The sequence below is a fragment of the Amblyomma mixtum genome, chromosome 3, assembly GCF_055824585.1.
Source record: "Amblyomma mixtum isolate Tamu chromosome 3, ASM5582458v1, whole genome shotgun sequence".
NCBI lineage: Eukaryota > Metazoa > Arthropoda > Arachnida > Ixodida > Ixodidae > Amblyomma > Amblyomma mixtum.
This window is the reverse complement of record NC_143014.1, coordinates 311,120,657-311,138,841: the sequence shown is the minus strand read 5'-3', so window position 1 is coordinate 311,138,841 and position 18,185 is coordinate 311,120,657. Positions and strand designations below refer to the sequence as shown.

The window sequence follows — 18,185 nt, the reverse complement described above, 5'->3', positions numbered from 1 at the left end:
ACGTCAAAGTCCATAAAACCAAAGCAAACCATTTCCGAATGATTCAAGCCATGTATGTTTTGAGAAGGCACAAAATGGAGTAAAAATCATTTGAGGAAATAATTTGCGAATCCTCAACATTCGATTTCAGGCCCTCATATTAAGCAGGAATAATCAGTTTGATATCAGAGAGTGAAGAAAATTTCATCCGGTCTACATGTGTGTGTTAAGGTGTGTCCAATATCCCCCCTCAGTTCGGACAACAGTTGTTTATCGTGCACACGCAGTCCAGGCCCGTCTCGTGGCACGCAGCCACGGTGTACGCGCAGCAAAGGCAAGCCGACATTTCGGAGGGATAGTTCAAACACATTGCTGAGTGTTTCCAAGCTCTATTTCAGAGTAAAATTTTCCTGTGCGCTTGCAGTCCGGGCGAAACATCACTACGCATTTCAGCTGCACAAATGAACTGGTACGAATTCGACCCTTGTTATTGCTGGTACGTTAGTTTGTCACACGCGGAATGCTTGTGTTGGCATCATAATGAGCGTAAAAGCTCAAATGGCTGAAGCTATCTGGGGTAAGGGAAGGGTAAAGCGCTGTGAGTTATATTCTAGAAATTAGTGTTTTCGAGCAGTTATTTTCGTGTCTGCATTAAAATACCCTTTTTTCCCCAACCTTTGGAAACGAATTATTTTACACCGCCCTCGGTTCTTCTCTCCTTTTTGTTATAACTCCTTTCTCTTCGGTCTGGTGTTTTCACTGAGTCGTCGGGCCGTCGCCAGTGCTGCTAAATTTGTAAAATTTTCGAAAAAGGTTTTGTATTAGAAGTTTTGATTTCGATTTCATTTCAGTGGATTGTCTTATGTGATTTTGTGCTTACAAAGGGCGTCATTTTAAAACCTTGCGGTTTCGAGCTCACTGTGATTGCTGAATTTGTCGCCAGGAGTACTTTTCATTCACTCCGAAGAAAACAAGGTGATCGCGAGAGCGCAGGCGCCACGTGCTGCGTCCCGTACCTGGCGCACGCAGCAGCAGCGGCAGCAGCAGCAACGGTGCCGGCAACTGACCGAGTCAGGGCAAGAGCAGCGGAGGCTTGAGAGGCACTTCTTGCGAGCCAGCACACTCGAGTTCGAGCAACACAGCGACAGCCATGGCCATGCCCACCGTCGGAACGACTGGATCCTGCGACGTCGCGCCAGGCAACGAGGTGCCGAGCGTTGCACGCAGTGGAACCACGACCGCTTCTTCGGAGTCTGAGTTCGAGGCCTTCTCTGGTGGCCGGGGCATCACGATGTCGCAGGAGTACCTGCCCCCTCGTCGCAGCATTCGGGAGCTGATTCTTCTCCGATGGAAGTCTTGGCTGCCTGTGGCCCGGGACGCTGTCCAGGGTGACGTCCCCGTCGCCGCCGCAGTGTCTTCAACCGCGGCGCCTGACCAGCCAGGGCGTCGAGCGGGAGATGAGGTACGGAACAGGTCGTCGCTGCTGTCGATAAGTCTAGGTTAGGCAATTTCTGCTTGTGTTGACTACATTGCCTGTGCTCATTCGGACGAGAGGCCAGCTCAAGACGCATTGCGTGCGCGCTGAAGGTAACCAGAGCGCTATGGTCTACACTAGGTTCGAGAAAACTTCGCTTCATGCGCTGCCGATGCTGTACGCATGTAATGCAGGCAAGCCTACATTTCTAACCGCAACGAACTCCCGGTTAGTGTGCAAAATGGGGTAGAATTGCGCCTGTCCCAAAATCTCTTACTTAATGTCATGTGCGATTAATTAGGACACCGTATCCAGAGCTGCGTAGAGTAAGTTTCACAGATTTCCGAGCGCAAAATTTTCAACGCGTTATTCAGATGTATGCTTCTCATTTGTCCGGGCACTGCCAATTCCGTCGCGAAAGCATGCGAAGACAGTTTTCCCTCAACGAATAGGATTTCTGAGCAGAAGTTGTAATAAGCGATCGGTCGAAGCCAAAAAGTGGAAGCCCATTATCTGCTCAATGCGCCTTTTGTTCGCTCATGAAAGCAAATATTTGTTTCTCTCGTGAGAGTGAGTTGCAACTCTCCTCTTACAGTGTGGGATAGGTCAGTGGGATGCACCCTTTTCCTTCGGCGACTATGAGAGGATTGCGTATCGTTAAAGCTGCTTTCCCCTCTCTCTCGCGCGCGTGCGTGCGTGCGTCCGTGTGTGCGTGTGTGCGTGTGCATGTGCGTGTGCGTGTGCGTGTGCGTTTGCGTGTGCGTGTGCGTGTGCGCGTGTGTGTGCGCGCGCGCTTAAGCACATGGTGGTCTAAGATCGTTTCGTTTTTTAAAGATCCTCAGTCAACATTCGCTTCAATACGGCACCCTATCGGACCTAATTAAGTAATGGCATCTTGCGGCTCATGTGTTCACGTCGTCGACCGAATACACGATATAGAACTGCTTTCATGCTATACGCGGAAAAAAAAAATCATTTCAGCAAAGGCTTCGCGCACTGTATACGTATGCCCTTTCTCAAAAGTCTGGAGCCCAAGGAGTTCTGTTTTGAGCCATGCTGTGTGGCTTGTTATGCATCGCCAGCGTTCTAAATCTTTTGAAGTTGCGGGAAACTGGTCTACTCATTTCTCTAAAAGTCCGCGGTTGCTAAAAGAAACCCACAAGACGGCTTAGAAGCAAACCCCTTCTGGGCTCTTCTTTTGACAAAAGGTGTGCATCTCGAGCGCTCGCGGTACTTCTGGATCTATTCCACCTACTGCACAGAGTTTTTATTTCTTGCAGTAGTCGCAATCAGCGTCGTGAGCAGTCATGCCGAAATGTTGCACATCTGTAGTGCTACATGTGGTGTATTCGTATGCCTGTTTGGCAAAATGCGGCCGCCGTAGGAAGAGATGGCAGCACCACGCGGGTGGCAGCCGTTTCAGCCTAATGGTTACCAGCATTCACAGAGGGCAACGTTCGCATCGATGTCGTGCAGTAGTGCGAGTAAAGTTGTTGTGGATCAACAACGTTTTTTGGTCTCCATTTGGACGGTGATTTCTGATAGCAACCTTATCGCTGTTTTTTTTTTTAAGTTAAAATCGACCCGGGCTGTGCATTACAACAGGTAAAATGCTCAAACACCCCTTACGGTGTTAAAGAAGCTTTGAGGTTCGATCTTCCTCTAGTCTGCCCTTTTGAATTTGCGCATACAGTTTTGTTTTAGGCTCAGAATTTCCCCCTGCGACACTATTTGACTGTCTCCCTTAATTGTGTGTGTTATCCATTATACTGCAGCTCTTGAAGTACTTATAAGTTTTCATCGTTTTAATTAATATACTGTTTGGGACCTCATGGCTGTAGAGCCCGCAGTTGACCAAGCGGCGCACCGATAAGCCTATTCGGTCAGCCGTCCTTCTCTGCAAAGAGAAAATCGCCGCTGGGCCGAGAGTGTTTACAAAGTCGTCTGCTTTAACTTCTTAAAAGTCAGCTGTGTGAGGTGCTTTATCCGTAGTAATAGGCGTCGTTGACGGCATTGTATGACTGAAACGAAAACTCGCGCGGTCTCGCTGGCCAAAATTACAAAAAATTCAGCGGGCACTTTGACTGTCTAAAGAGCGTAGAGGCGAAAGCGTTTTCCGCACCACTTTGACTTCCTCTGTGGCACTGGTGACGTCACCACTAGATGACGTCACACATAATTAATGACTAATTACTAAGTAATGATACATTGCTAATGAATGTCTAATTACTTATGATGATTAAATACTAATTAACTGCTAATTAATGACGCATAAGCTTCGTCTTTAGGAGTGGAACGCGAAAGCATGTTGTAGTGCTGCCAGGGAGTCCACCGAACGCCACCACCCGTTCGGCGCGATGTCTTGCCCTTTGAACGCAACGCTTTTTGAGGGAAGGGAATGGCGCAGTAATTCTCTGTCATCTCGGTGGACACCTGAACCGCACAGTACAGGAAGGGAGGAAGTGGGAGGGAAAGAAGAGGGGCCGTAATGAGGAAAATGGAAATTGTATTTGAGGAAAGCAAACTACGCAGTAACTGTCTCGCATATCTCGGTGGACACCCATCAGAAGCGTGACACCTCTGCTGACAAGCTTCTGCTGACAGCCTTATCTCGACAACGATGAGGCATTAAAGGCTTTCGCCATAATATTCACCGGGAGGTCCCGAGAATAACCAACACGTGGTGTTGCCAGTGGGTGTTTTCGGTGCGGCAGCATTTCTTCTCACGTGCCAGGGCACTGAAGACTGTTGATGCGTGAGCATTAGACGAGTCTGTGCGAGCGGAAATGGCGACCGCCGTCTCTCGGTAGCCTGGGGAAAGCGGGTTGCCCACAACCGGGTGGGCAGGTGACAACAGTATGCCACCTCGGATATAGCGACCTTTCGGGTGTTAACTTCGGATATAAAGAACCTTAATGCGCTTACCTCGGATATAACGAACTTTAGTGTGTAAACCGCGAATATAACGAACGTTCGGCTGCTAGCGCATTCAAAGCATCCACCCAGGATCGCCTAAGAATTTTTATTTCTAGCTCCTCCGGCGTGCTTTGAACGGTTGACCGCGAGTAAGTGACGGGTCACTTCGCCCGTGTAGGGATTACAAGACGGTCCGAGTTGGGGATTTCCGAACGAGGAAAGCATGCTCGCCCTGCTACGGATGCCGTTTTAAGACTGTTTGGTAGGGAACCATATCGACGAAAAGGCGGGAGGCGAAGTAACCATATCATCGGCACAGTGCAGTCGCGTAGGGTTTATGTTCGAAACGAAGTTGCCGACTATAGGGACGCCGTCGGAATGCCCCGGAGGGCGGAAATCTTGTGCTGTCCATATAAGCATTCAGGTTTTGTTGAATGAGCACTTTACTGTCCAGGACAGAGAATGCGTGTTCCTGGATTACTGTTCGAATGTCACCAGCTTTTTTTTTTTTAGAACCTGGAAGAGTGGATACCGACAGCGTATAGCCATTGGACTCCCATTGAGTCCACCTTTAGCAAAACGCTAGGGGTGCAATTAAGAGGAGGGGGCTGGGAGGTGTGACCGCTTCCCTTCCCCTTTTCCAAAGTGGGAAATTCTTTAAATGGTAAAATCGCACTATGCGACATTTTCTCATGAAGAAGGTTTAAGAAATGTCTTGTGGAAATAGGATCGTACTCTCCCCCATTTGCCCCTTCGCCACATTATTATATTTGAAATTTTGCACAAACCGACTAAATAAGGTAACTATAGTCGGATACAACTTAAGTCTGCAGTGAAGCTCCGCCCACATTCAGGACCAGCGCACAGAATTCCTTCACGACAAAAAAAGTATTCCGTTGTTAAATTTTTTCGTGTTACCTAGATAAGAAGCTAATCACAGAAAATTTACCTAGCTCTGGAATTCTGATCCCTGGCTTCTTTAATAAAGTCGAACATTCAAAATCTGATTTCATTTCCTGTTCGAATACAGGACGCCTCGTTCCATGGCCCACTGTCAACAGCTGCTGTTTTTTTTTAAGCTGTATCCTACTATAAGGGGGCGGGGGAGGGGGGGTGCAAATGCTACTTTATTGTTATTCGATTGTTATTACAAATATTCGTTACTAGTACGAATAATCGTAGAAAACGAATTAATCATGCAAAAAAAACAAAAAAGTGATAATGGCAGATGCGGTACGGCTCTATAACTTGTGACGTAGCCATGGCTGCCCAAGAAGGAAAACTGATCTCCACTGAGGGGTAGAGTGCTCAAAGCCAGTATAATAACTGATCGGCCGCCGTGGTGGCTCAGTGGCTATGGTGCTCGGCTGCTGACCCAAAAGACGCGGGTTCGATCCCGGCCGCGGTGGCTAGAATTTCTTTGGAGGAGAAATTCTAGAGGCCCGTGTACTGTGCGATGTCAGTGCACGTTAAAGAACCCCAGGTGGTCGAAATTTCCGGAGCCCTTCACTACGGCGTCTCTCATAGCCTTAGTCGCTTTGGGACGTTAAACCCCATAAACCAAACCAAACCAAACCAATAACTGATCGTTATGTTATACATATAGGAAAATCATCTTTTGCTACTGATGACAAGCCACAACTCAGTGGATGAGGGGAGCTAGAGCAACGTTTGAGCCATGACCTCCGAGATCGGGCGTCTAAGCCGGGTTTCTTAACCTGCCTCAGCCCTGCTGCGTCATCCAATCTTGGAGGCCATGTATGAGCATTATGAAACCGCGAATCAAATGGGCTATGTCGCGATAACCCTGCCTCCCGCGCAGAAATATGGCGGAAGAGCGCTGAGAAGGGTAGGGGTGGGCCCTTCCCTTGAAACAGTCGACGGAGAACACTACGGCTAGCCTTATTTTACCTTCATGCTTATTTTACCTTCAGCCTGAGTAGCTTTTGGACGTTAAACCTCAAAAAACCAGTATTCGAAAAATTCCGAGTTTATTCGGCTCTTTTAGTTAATCTTGAACATGAGCTAGTTGATTCATTCGACGATTCAATTAAGAGGATATTCGATTAGTTCCAAGCTCTGATGAGACAGGGCAGAGCATAATTTGAGGCGTTTTAATAAATAAGATAAAGTGCCTCGCCCGCACCACTACTCTATCGGGGGTGCTCTGAGGAGACATATAGTAGATCGAGGCATAATAAATGAATAAGCCTCTCCCGCACCACCATTGTATCGCGGGTATAAAGCCAATAAAAAAAACGAATTGGCCCGTAGGCAATTGTAATTTGCCACCCGAAGGTGGAAAGAAATCAATAAGGGAAAGCTACTATAGCAACCCACAGCCGGGGGAGTGGGCCCGGGGAGACTCCCCTGATGTCCCCTGGGAAGTAGCAGAAGGGATGGGCAAATGGATGGGATGAATGGTCCTAAGGAAATGGTCAGTAAAAATTTACCCTTTTTGTTTTTCTCGAGCGCAGGGTCACGGCGCTCCTGAAGTGTTCGCCCGCCAGCCAAATTGCAGTCTGAGCCTGTGGATTAAGGTGGCCGTACTAGCAGCAACACTTCTCTTCGTCGTCACTCCGCTCATCTATCTGATGGTTACGCAGTGGATACGGGTCCAACATGGCGCCTTTTTCCCCTCCACTGCCCCAAGGCTGCACACCGACCCCGCGGATCAGCCCCTTTTCCCTGGCTGCGGCAGTACGGCGTGCCAGAGGTACATGGCTGGCATTCAATCTTCCCTCAACTGGTCTAGAGACCCATGTGACAACTTCTACAGATTTGTGTGTGACGGCTGGAGGCAGAACAAGCATATGGTCTCCATTCTCGATGTCACCGAAGACGATATGTACACCCATGCATTGAATTCCGTTAACTGGGCTCCCCGGTTCACCAGAAGGCAAGGCACCTCAACAAGATCAGCACGGAACGCCGAAGAAAAGGTAGCCGCTTTGGTCAGGTCATGCATGAAGCATTCTGAAAGCGGTTTCGACGAACTGAAAACGTTTATGGCCGAACACCACCTCCCATGGCCGATGACATCCCGCAAAGACCTGTTGGATATTTTGTTTGACCTCTCCGGAAATTGGAACATCCACCTATGGTTCCAGGTGACCCTCGATCTCACCCCTTATCAAGCCGGCACGGGAAACCCCTTACTTAAGATCGGAAGCAGCGCCATGTTTGGAGCCTGGATGGCGTTAATGCGGACATTCGCAGGTCAGCGAAGGGGTACCGAGCCCTCCCTCCGCTACCAAAAGTACCTCCAGAACATGCTGGCTCTTTTCGGCGTTTCCCAGTTGCAAACCTTCGAATTGGCTTCTACAATCCAGGACATGGATATGCTTACTCTTGAAGCGTTGGCACCTGCCTTTGCAGACCAAGAACAGAAAATTCTGCGGCTGTCGATTCAGAACTTCAGTGATGCCGTGACTCCCGGCTTCCCCACCGACCGCTGGGCCCTCCTCGTCGACGCGCACTTCCCTTGGGCTCGCCGCTATTCCGCCAACATCGAGGTACATGCGGAGAAGCCCAGCCTTCTCAGGGCTGTTGGTTACCTTCTTAGGCTCAAGTCCGAGACGCGGGAAGCACTGACCCTCAGCCTGGGGCTTCGCGTAGTCACTGAGCTAGGCTGGATGGCGCACCGGGAAATCGCTGAGGCCACACTTCAACTCTTTGGTCTTGCTTGGTCATCGCACAACCGCCGCTGCCTAGTGGAGGTTGAAAGCAGGACAGGCGTGGCCTGGTTCAGCCTTTTCCCCAAAGATCCAGAAGCCGACAGTCTGATTCATGATATCCGAGACGTTCTCCTTGGTGTCGTGATGCGTCGCAGCGGTGCTGTGCTCCGCATGACCGCCAGGAATGAAACCACTCAGTCGAACGTCCAAAACTACCTTGCCAGCGTGCTGCCAGAGCCCGCCCCCGGGACGAGCTTTTTCAACAGTTGGGTGAAACTCATGAAAGTTCAGTGGCGGCTGCAACGACATGACCTGACCAACATCGTGAAGCCGAGGTCCGTGCTGAGCCACAGATGGAGTGTGCATGGGGCACTAACAGCCTCCGAAGACTTCTTTGTGTTCCCTCTGTACCATCGGGACCTGCCGCCGGCCGTCAACTACGGCGGTGCAGGCAGGCTGCTTGCAGATGAAGTTCTTAGGGAACTCTTCTTCGCACACCCCAAAGACCATCAGCGAGTGGCTCGTGACTACTTCCTCACTGAAGCCAACGAGATTGACGGTGACCTGCAGGAGTGGTCCCCTCATTACGTGGACACGAAAGCCCTACTAGCCGCATTGAAGGCATACAGGCTTGGCTTAGTCCGGTACTCCCCTGACGCGCATTCCACGAGATCGAGCCTCATGGAGGACAGGCTTTTTTTCGTGGCCTCCTGCTATTCCCTCTGCTCCAGCGGAAACCACATAGGCGAGTTCTATGGAGATGCGGAGCAGCGTTGCAACATCGCCGCCAGGGCTCTTGTGGAGTTCAGGAGAGTCTTTGAGTGTTACGGTGATAAGGGTTAGCCCGTGACGCTGTCTTTTTTTTTTTCGCGGCGGGCAGCTTTTTGTTGTCTTGAATTTCCAAATGCGATAAAAAAGTCCCGGGTGTCTGTTGTATAAATAGGAGGGGATGAAAACGTGCCAAAAAATTACCGCCCAATATCTATAATACCTACATTTGGAAAAGGATTTGAAAAGATATTATATGACCGCTTTAACAAATTCTTTGAAAAGTTCCACCTGATTTCTAATGCACAGTTTGGCTTCAGAAAAGGACGCTCTACTGAATTAGCATTATTAGAACTTAAGGAATACATAGTGAAGAATTTTGAAAAGAAACTAATAACTGTCAGCCTTTTCATCGATTTCAGTAAAGCTTTCGATTCTCTGGCCATGATATTCTAACTCATAAGCTTTCAGTTTACGGTATCAGGGGTAAGCCTCTATCCTTATTACAGTCCTACTTAGCAAACAGGCAGCAATGCGTATATCTTGCCAACCATCAATCGTCCTTTTTACCAGTCATCAGAGGTGTACAGCAGGGTAGCGTGCTGGGCCCTTTATTATTCAATGTGTATATCAACAGTATTGCAAACATTGATAAGACCTTAAAATTCATTATATATGCTCATGATTGCACAGTACTATTCTCTGGTGTATATGTAACTAAACTAATGATCAAATGTAACCAATTGCTTGATACCCTTCAGAAGTGGTGTGGTGCTAATATACTCAAAATCAATCCTACAAAATCAAAAGTGATGATATTTCGACCAAAAAACAAGGCTATCAGGTTTGAAGGTGTTATTACCTGTGCTGGTGAGAAAATTGAAATCGTTCATGAACACACCATACTTGGGGTAACATTTTCTTCTAACCTTACTTGGGATTCACACGTTCAAAAGTTTATTCTCGTCAGTGACAGGCGCAATCTGCCGCTGCCGCACTTTTCTTCCTTGTAAAATAAAACTTCAGATATATAATGCGCTATTTGCCTCACGCATCAATTACTGTTCTTTAGTTTGGCTCACAACTACTAAAACATAGAGAAAATTTCACTGCTCCAAAAGAAAGCCATTCGTCATATTGCGAATCTTGATTACTTAGGTCATACTCGACAAGCTCTCCAGGCGCACAATGTTGTAAGGATTCAAAATATGTACGAATTGCGAATTCTGCTGTCATACTATTTCCCTTCCAGCTTCAGATCAATGGTAGAAGGTAACGCACTGCTAAAAGAAAATAGCCATCCAGTAAACACACGCAACACAGACAAATGGCTAGTACCCTTTTTTCGAACAGACTACAGGCTGCAGACACTAGAATACAATCTTCTCACAATTCTCAACAAATACAAAAACACGAATAAATCTACCAAAGCTACACTACGTCATTATTTTGTAATGATGTAACCTGATGTTCATTCTCTTAGCTGGAAATTTCTCTCCTATTTTCCTCAGTTTGTTTAACAAATTTCTCGTTTAAAGCGTTAATAAAGTGTGTAAGATTTGCTGTCATTTATTGAGTTGATTGTATGCATATTTCCTTGCAGTTAGTGTTACTTGCCGAATTGATATTTTTGGTGTCTTCTTAATATAACTATGTCCACTGCATTTACTTGAATCCATGATAATCTTTCGTTTCATTGTTGTATCAACTATTTGCTTCTCGATGTATATGGTTGGTTTATGGGGTTTAACGTCCCAAAGCGACTAAGGCTATGAGAGACGCCGTAGTGGAGGGCTCCGGAAATTTCGACCACCTGGGGTTCTTTAACGTGCACTGACATCGCACAGTACACGGGCCTCGAATTTCTCCTCCAAAGAAATTCAGCCGCCGCGGCCGGGATCGAACCCGCGTCTTTCGGGACAGCAGCCGAGCACCATAGCCACTGAGCCACCGCGGCGGCTTCTCGATGTATATGAATATTCTTTTAATGTGTGCTGTTATGCCTTATAACGGCTGGCTGGGGCCTCGTCAAGCTGTTTGCGCACAGCTTTTATCCCAGTCAGCCGACCAGAACCTTCTGGGAAATAAATTGAAATTTAAATTGAAATGCACACGTCGATTTTTTTTTTTTTACTGTATGATTTGTACATGTAGAGTTTCAGGGCTGGGAAACTTCTGCAGTTTCGTGAACGCGCAAAAATTTCGCTGTGGACATCTGCACTGCCCGTCGACACATGTGTGTGTGAATGCTGCAGGTGAAGTGGACAGCGGTCGTCGGGGGTATTCCGTCCACGGGGGCTTCTCGCTCTCCCAACGCGTTTTCTATGTGAAGCGTGCAGCGGTTTCCCACGTTTAGTGTTTCTCGTGCCAACAAGTCACGATGCTTGACAAATACAGCTGTCTCTTCAGAAAGGGGAACGCAAGACATCTCAGAGACTGGACAAGGGAGAACGTTTCGGTTGCCAAAGTGTTCTTGCATGCTCCCGTAGTAGCGTTGCCTTTGGAGCTAAATGACCATGAATATACATGTAAATCTATGGGGCAGACTTGGCGATTCGCGGGCTTAGACGAAAGGAACCCCCCCCCCCCCCCTCCTCCCTCCTTGTGCGCTCGCCTATGATGGTGTCAAAGTGACAACAATGAGTTTGCCTTGACAATAGTCTTGGATGGTGTCTAATTACCAATATTTGGTCTTCCTTGACAGTGACGTTCCGTGACTCTCCATGAACACATTGGAGTCAAGTGGCGACTATGAATACTTTTCGCGGCATGGAAAATGGTGCGTGTTTTCTAAACGATCCAGTGATTTAATCTCGGGGACGGAAATGCCTGGAATGGGCCGCAAGTAGAGGATTTCCCCGCGTAATAGCGATGCTATGAGGAGCTGCCATTATCAAAACCTCCTAAGCTAACTATGTGTGACCGATCTGTGGTCATTTCTGCAGTGCAGGACGTTTTCTGCATTGCACTCAATCCCTGTCGGAAGGAGGTTTTACAAACCAGCGCTTTGTTTTTGAGGCCAGTGCGTGCGGAGACCACGTGCGCATCCGGGTGGTAATGGGGGTGCTTGCGTTGCACCAGATTACTCTCCAATATCATTCTCGGAGGAATGCGTATGCTGCTAATTTGTGAGCCATTTTGCAGCGCACGCCCTTCTGAAACGATAGGACTTTACTGAGAAAAAGCGCTACCCAGAAGTTCTTAGAGGAAACCGTAGTATCCGGTTCAAAGGATACCTCATGAAGTTAATCTACTTAGTGTACTGAACACACGAAGGATAAACAAAATCACATTTCACAAGCTCATTCCGATTTCACTCGCCCAAGAGCAGAAGCTTTTATTCAGTTGTTGACTTGCCAGGGCAGCTCTCAGCCTCTCAAATTGCCGCTGACCGAGTTCCGCTTACATGACGCTGACGGGAGCCTTTTCATGACCACAAAAAAAAAAAGTTTTTTTTTTTTTTCTACTCCGGGGAGAGCGTGGGGGAGCTTAATTTTCAACTCTTTCCTGTTCTGCGAGCAAAGTCCGGTGTCGAACATGCCGGCGCCCTTAGACTTGTTTATGAAGAGCTCCTGGCCCCCCTTCCGCCCGCCACCCTCAGTTTTCTGTTCTCTTCTGGTCATATTTTTGGCTGTGGCGTCCGTCAGATGTTTTTTCCTTCGCTGCCTTCTCGGTATTGGCAGTTTGAACAGCAGCACTTGCTTGCACGGTAATTTTAGGCGGAACGAAACCTGTCGCCCTAGCTTGATTCTTATTAGCTTTCATTCGCTTGTACTGCTTGTCTTTTGCAGTTTTTTGCTCGAGCGAAAGGGTGACATTACTCAGAGACATTCTATTTTACATCCCTTTCCCGAGCAGCACATAAAAATTAAGTTCAAATCGTACATACAACGAATCAAAAATTGGCCGTGGTTTAGTTCTGGTTAAACCTGTAGGACTGCGAAAGCAGTGAGGAGAGAGAGAGAGGCGATGGAGAGCACTCTAGCGCGGCGGCGGCACCTCAAGGCCCAACTCCATCGACGCTTTTCGGCGCGCGTCCTGCGCGCTTGGGGCGCCACGCGTCGGCCAGAACAGGACTGCGCATGCGCGACGCGTCGGCCGCCGCCCAGCGCGTCCACGACGCTCGCATCCGACAGTGCCAGATATCGGTGCCTACGCGCGGGCGCTGGCGCGCGCGTCGGAAGCGGGGTCCGGTGTACAACAATGGGAGGACCGCGGGGCTCTCGGAGAGTCTTTTCTTCATGGTTGGAAGCTCTTTCAGGTTCCCTCAAATTTTCTCCGAATCCATGCAGCTCCCCAACCATCTTTTGTTCACGGCTTGTCATTTTTTCAGTCGGCTCGCGAGGGGGAGCGAGCCAGCACCAGGTACATGGAGATGTAAGCCCCTTTTCGACGCTTGTCGCGGCGCGTGCTGGTCGCGCGGGCGCTCCGCGCGCTCACCGAAAGCGCCGATGGAGTTGGGCCTTCAGAGTCACCCGCGCAGCGACGGCGGCGGCGACGCATGCGCAGTATGGTCTTGCCTCAGCTACGCGAAATGGCTCGGCGACTCGCGTAGTGTTGCTATGGCAACAAAAGGGTGCGGCCAATTTGGTTGCCGCCTCACATCCATCGCCGAAAATCGGTCCAACGTTTCCTCACAGTTCAGTTTCCCTCTCAATCTGGTGGAGGGCAATTGCGTTGCTGGTGATTATTGAAGGATGCTTGACGTCTTGCAGATTCGATATTGCTCAGTCACGCTGCTAGAGGACACTTCTGGAGAGGTTAACTTTTTATTAACGATTAATAAAACAAAAAAGATACAAGCAAGGAGAAAACTTTTTTACATTTCACTGACTCGTAGTCTTATGTGACGAAACCAGCCCTCGGTCTCGCTGAAAGAGCTCGTTTTAAACCCTATGTCCCCGCCCTCGGAGGGGACAGTAACCCATAAGGTAACTTTACAAACATCCACCCAATAAATCATTGGGGAAAGGAAAACATCACCAGTCAACAATTGGAAAAGGACCACACAGCCAATCAATGATTTTGAAAAGAAGATAACTCGTTTCGACAAACACTGTACAAATATGTACACTTTTCACCATCAAGATTTCCGAGGATTCTCCCTTCGTCCCGCGAGCATCGCGAACATTCACCCTTTCGCACGGTACAGGTTGTTTCAATCACTGGTAAACCCAGGTTCGAGGAAAGTCACCTCATGGTCCATCTGTTCAGTACCGTCACTTACAAACTGTCTTCATGCCTGCAGCTAGCGTGGCAATGTCCTGTTGACCGCGCCTCAAGCTGTCAATGCGCGCCGCCATAGACATGAGGCAAAAGCCACGCAACGCGGATCCGCCTTGCCGGCTCACCGCGTCCGGCGGCGCCGTTCCGGCCAGCCGGCGACCGCCGGATGCATCAAACCGCGTAGATATGTCCGGCGCACCGCGTCCTGCGAAGGCCCGGCACGCTGCTCCGGCGGGCAGTGGCAGCCAATGCGAGCGCGCAGAGCGCCAACGTCACGATGACGTCGAGTTCACGAAAACTCTGCTTGGTGACGGGGAAGTGAGCGGTGTGTCGCCTGCTGAACTGCAGAGTTAGCTTGACTGCGCTGTTTTCACTGACCGCCATGACTTCGTTCAAACAGTCCCGGATTTGGGAGAACGAACAAGGGGTGCCGAGTGTAGTACATTGAGCGCTGGCCAGTCCCGCAGCGCCCTCAGCTGCGGCGTCGATGCGAAACCAGCTAGGCCTAGGGACGACTAGGCAGTCGGGGAGCAGTGCGCAGGTCGTCGCCCGGTGGTGCCGCAGGCGGCGTCGTTGCTGAAAGCTCCACTCTAGCACAGGCATGCTTTCGTGGTGGTGGTGAAAACGTTTATTGCCAATGATGTAAATCGTGGGGGCGTAGCCCCCTACATGGCACTTGGATGCCCCCTCAATATGAGGAAGCACCCTTACAGCGCGAAGGATAGCCCCTGGAGCGCAATCCTTCTGTGAGCGCTGGAGATGATCCGGCGCTGGTCTTGAGGGGACGAGCTGGTCAGAAGAGACTCCCAATAAGACTCCGCCACGGTTGGTGATGGGGGATGAGGTAAAGTGGGGCATATGAGGAGGGTGCGTACGAACACACAGACGCTCCCCACGTGACAAAGCCTGGCGCCCCTCATAGGTCTCCCAGCTCCGCGGCACGCGGCAAGCCGCCGAAAATGGCTCCCCGACCCATTCGCTCCGCGGCAGGTTTCGCGGCAAGCGCCTTGCCACCGGCGGCGCGCCGCGCGCGGTTTTCCGCCAGTGTGTTCGTTTGCTGTCCTGGTTTGCTGCAAAGTTTGCATGATGACGGGAATTGGTCTCGGTATCGGGCATGCAGCATTATAGGGTATGGAGCAGTCAGGGTTTTTAGTTGTCGCCAATGAGCAGCCTGCGCTATGGTAAGGGATGGAGTTGAGGGTGCGTATTCCCTTCGTTTGTCTGGGTAGTACGAGAGAATATCACGGAAGGAGAGCAGGCGCTCCGAAGCCCGTAGAGGGGGCTCGACTCCTGCCCGGAACGTGAGACCTCGGGCTAGGCAATGAGCCTCCTCGTTGCCAGGGAGGCCACCATGAGGTGGCGTCCAGATGAGGGTTATGTGGCGCCGGGGTTGCCAGAAGCGTAGTAAACGAGCAGCAGTGCTGGATATGTAGCCCTTGGCATAATTTAAAATGGCAGATTTGGAATCAGAGATAATTTTTGTGGCAGATGTAGAAATGAGAGCAAGCGCGATGGCTGCCTCTTCTGCCGCAGTGGTCGAATTGGTAATGATTGAGCTGGAGGTTAGAAGCTTTGCATTATTGTCGGCTACCGCCAGGGCCATACCGGAGCCTGTCGTATATTCCGCTGCGTCCACGTAGACTACCTCACGGTCCTCGCTATGCTGTTTGTGGAGGGCCCGAGCCCTTGCTACTCTGCGTTCCGTCTCGCTCAGGGTGCATGTTCTTGGGAATAAAGGTTATGTTGAGGTTAGAGCGGAGGGTAGCAGAAAGGGGAACCCCCTCGGTAGGGGTCAGGCTTAACTGGGACAATAAACTACGACCAGCCTCTGAGTTGGATAGACGGGATATTTGGTTGGTTGGTTTATGGGGTTTAACGTCCCAAAGCGACTAAGGCTATGAGAGACGCCGTAGTGGAGTGCTCCGGAAATTTCGACCACCTGGTATATTTGTGCCGTAAAGGTAGCTTCATGGTGACAAGTACATATAAACAGCGCTAAACAACAGGACCAGATAGAGGAGTAGACAAAGACGGCGCTGAACTTACAACTGAGTTTATTGGAAGGAAAAAATTGCATTATATACATACAAAAATTGGCACACGTGCGCACAGTCATACATGAAAGTAGAGATAAAATCAACAAGCCACGATGATCGCACGTGTTGTACCTGCCTCCAAGCTACCCTTTGTGCAGCAATGTCATTTCTTTCGTTGACAAAGCTAAAGAAGTATTACTAATGCAACCTTTTGCACAACAGCTGCACAAAGGGTAGCTTGCAGGCAGGTACAACACGTGCGATCATCGTGGCTTGTTGATTTTATCTCTACTTTGATGTATGACTGTGCGCACGTGTGCCCATTTTTGTACGTATATATTGGAATTGTTTCCTTCCAATAAACTCAGTTGTAAGTTCAGCGCCGTGTTTGTCTACTCCTCTGTCTGGTCCTGTTATTTAGCGCTGTTTATATGTGCTTGTCACCATGGAACACCAACTCGCCCAATCTGCCATTCTACTAAAGGTAGCTTCTTTGAGCTCCTCAAAGGTGTTGTGTACACCGAGTTTGAGGAGTCGGTCGTTGGATGTGCTGAGGGGAAGACGTAGAGCCGTTTTCGTGCAACTACGTAGGAGCGCATTTACCCGGTCTCTCTCCTTTTGTTTGAGGGGTAGGTATGGAAGGGCATATGTGGTGAGGCTTATGATGTAAGCCTGGCTGAGGCGAGTCGTGTTTCGCTCGCGTAAGCCAGCCCTGCGGTTCACTATGCGGCGAATTAGTCGAGTGGTGTGTTGAGCATGTGTTTGAAGTGTCTTTATGACTTCTCTGTGCGCACCGTGGGAGTGGAGAACTAGGCCTAGCACGCAAATTTTGTGTACTAGTTGGATGGGATGGGTACTTAGGGTGGGGGTGATGGGTGCATTGACTGAATCGTGCTGCTTGGGCCGGTTGAGAAAGAGCTCCGATTTTGAAGGGGAGCACGTCAGGCCACGCTCCCGTATATATGCGTCGATGGTGGTTAATGCCAATTGTAAGCGTTCTTCTATTTCGGCATCACTGCCACGGTTTGCCCAGACATTGATGTCGTCGGCGTAGAGGCTGAAATGGATGTCGGGAATTTGAGCTAGCTGTTGGGGTAGGTGAAGAAATGCTATGTTGAATAAAATAGGGGAGAGGACGGCTCCCTGGGACGTACCTCGGGCTCCCAGAGTGATCCCTGGTAGGCTGTGGTCGCCGAAGGTAAGCGTGGCTGTGCGGCGGCTGAGGAAGTCTCGAATGTAGTTGCACATCCTGGCGCCGACTCCCAGGGTGTCGTAAGGTTTTCTAGGATATCTGAGTGTATAACGTTATCAAATTCCTTAGTAAGATCCACGCCGAGGATAGCTTTGGTGTCGGAGGTCTGTGAGTCGAGAATGCTGTCGTTGCACGAATCTAGGAAGCATCCTTTCTGGTAGAATGACTGTTTTGTATTTTCGTGTGCGAACGTGAAGTAAGCCGAGCCTGCCGGCCGGCCACCCTGGATCCCGTCTGCCGGCGTCATAAAAACGAGCTAGAGAGTGTTCCTAACGTAAATAATAAACCCTGGGATACGGAAATGAGAAAATATATCATTTTTCTGGCCACTAGCTTATACCGAGTTGCTGGTAAAAGTGACAACTGTGGTACGAGCGTATTTGTTGCGAGAACCGCCTCGCAGCTGCCGTTGGCACGACGTCGGGTCCGGCTCGACTGGCGCCCGCTAGCTCCGCTGCAGAAGGCGTCGCGGAAATGGACCATACTATTATTTTATTGTGAGATGATGCTGTTGACAGCAAAGCGGCGTGAAAAGTAGGCCTTCTTTTATAGCGCAGGCGACTTCCGAAGCGCCGGCCCCTGCGGCTTCGATGCTATAGGCCTAGCGATGACCACGGCAGACAGGCAGCAGCAGAGCTCGTCGCCCGGAACGCCCGCGAGCGGTGCCGTTGCCGAAAGCTCGCAACATAAGCAGGCATGCTTTGTCGCTTCTCGAGTATAGCTGGCAGTCTTTCTCATAGCAAGGCGATCTTATCTTTTCTTGCAATATTTGTACACCAAGCCAAGAAGCGCTCAGGCACTGCAGCACGGCGGCGAAGTGCGACACCGGTTGTGGGCGGAGCTTGGGTAGAGCGGCG

The 18,185-nt window shown here is 49.7% G+C and overlaps 1 protein-coding gene across 1 annotated transcript; it reads left to right on the top strand.

Moving 5' to 3' along the window:
• Positions 1 to 1,129: 1,129 nt before the first annotated feature.
• Positions 1,130 to 8,889, top strand: LOC149355598 (endothelin-converting enzyme-like 1). Its single transcript, XM_089576141.1, has 2 exons — positions 1,130 to 1,441; positions 6,847 to 8,889. The coding sequence occupies exons 1-2, from the start codon at positions 1,130 to 1,132 to the stop codon at positions 8,887 to 8,889; spliced, it is 2,355 nt and encodes a 784-aa protein (XP_089432267.1).
• Positions 8,890 to 18,185: the final 9,296 nt, after the last annotated feature.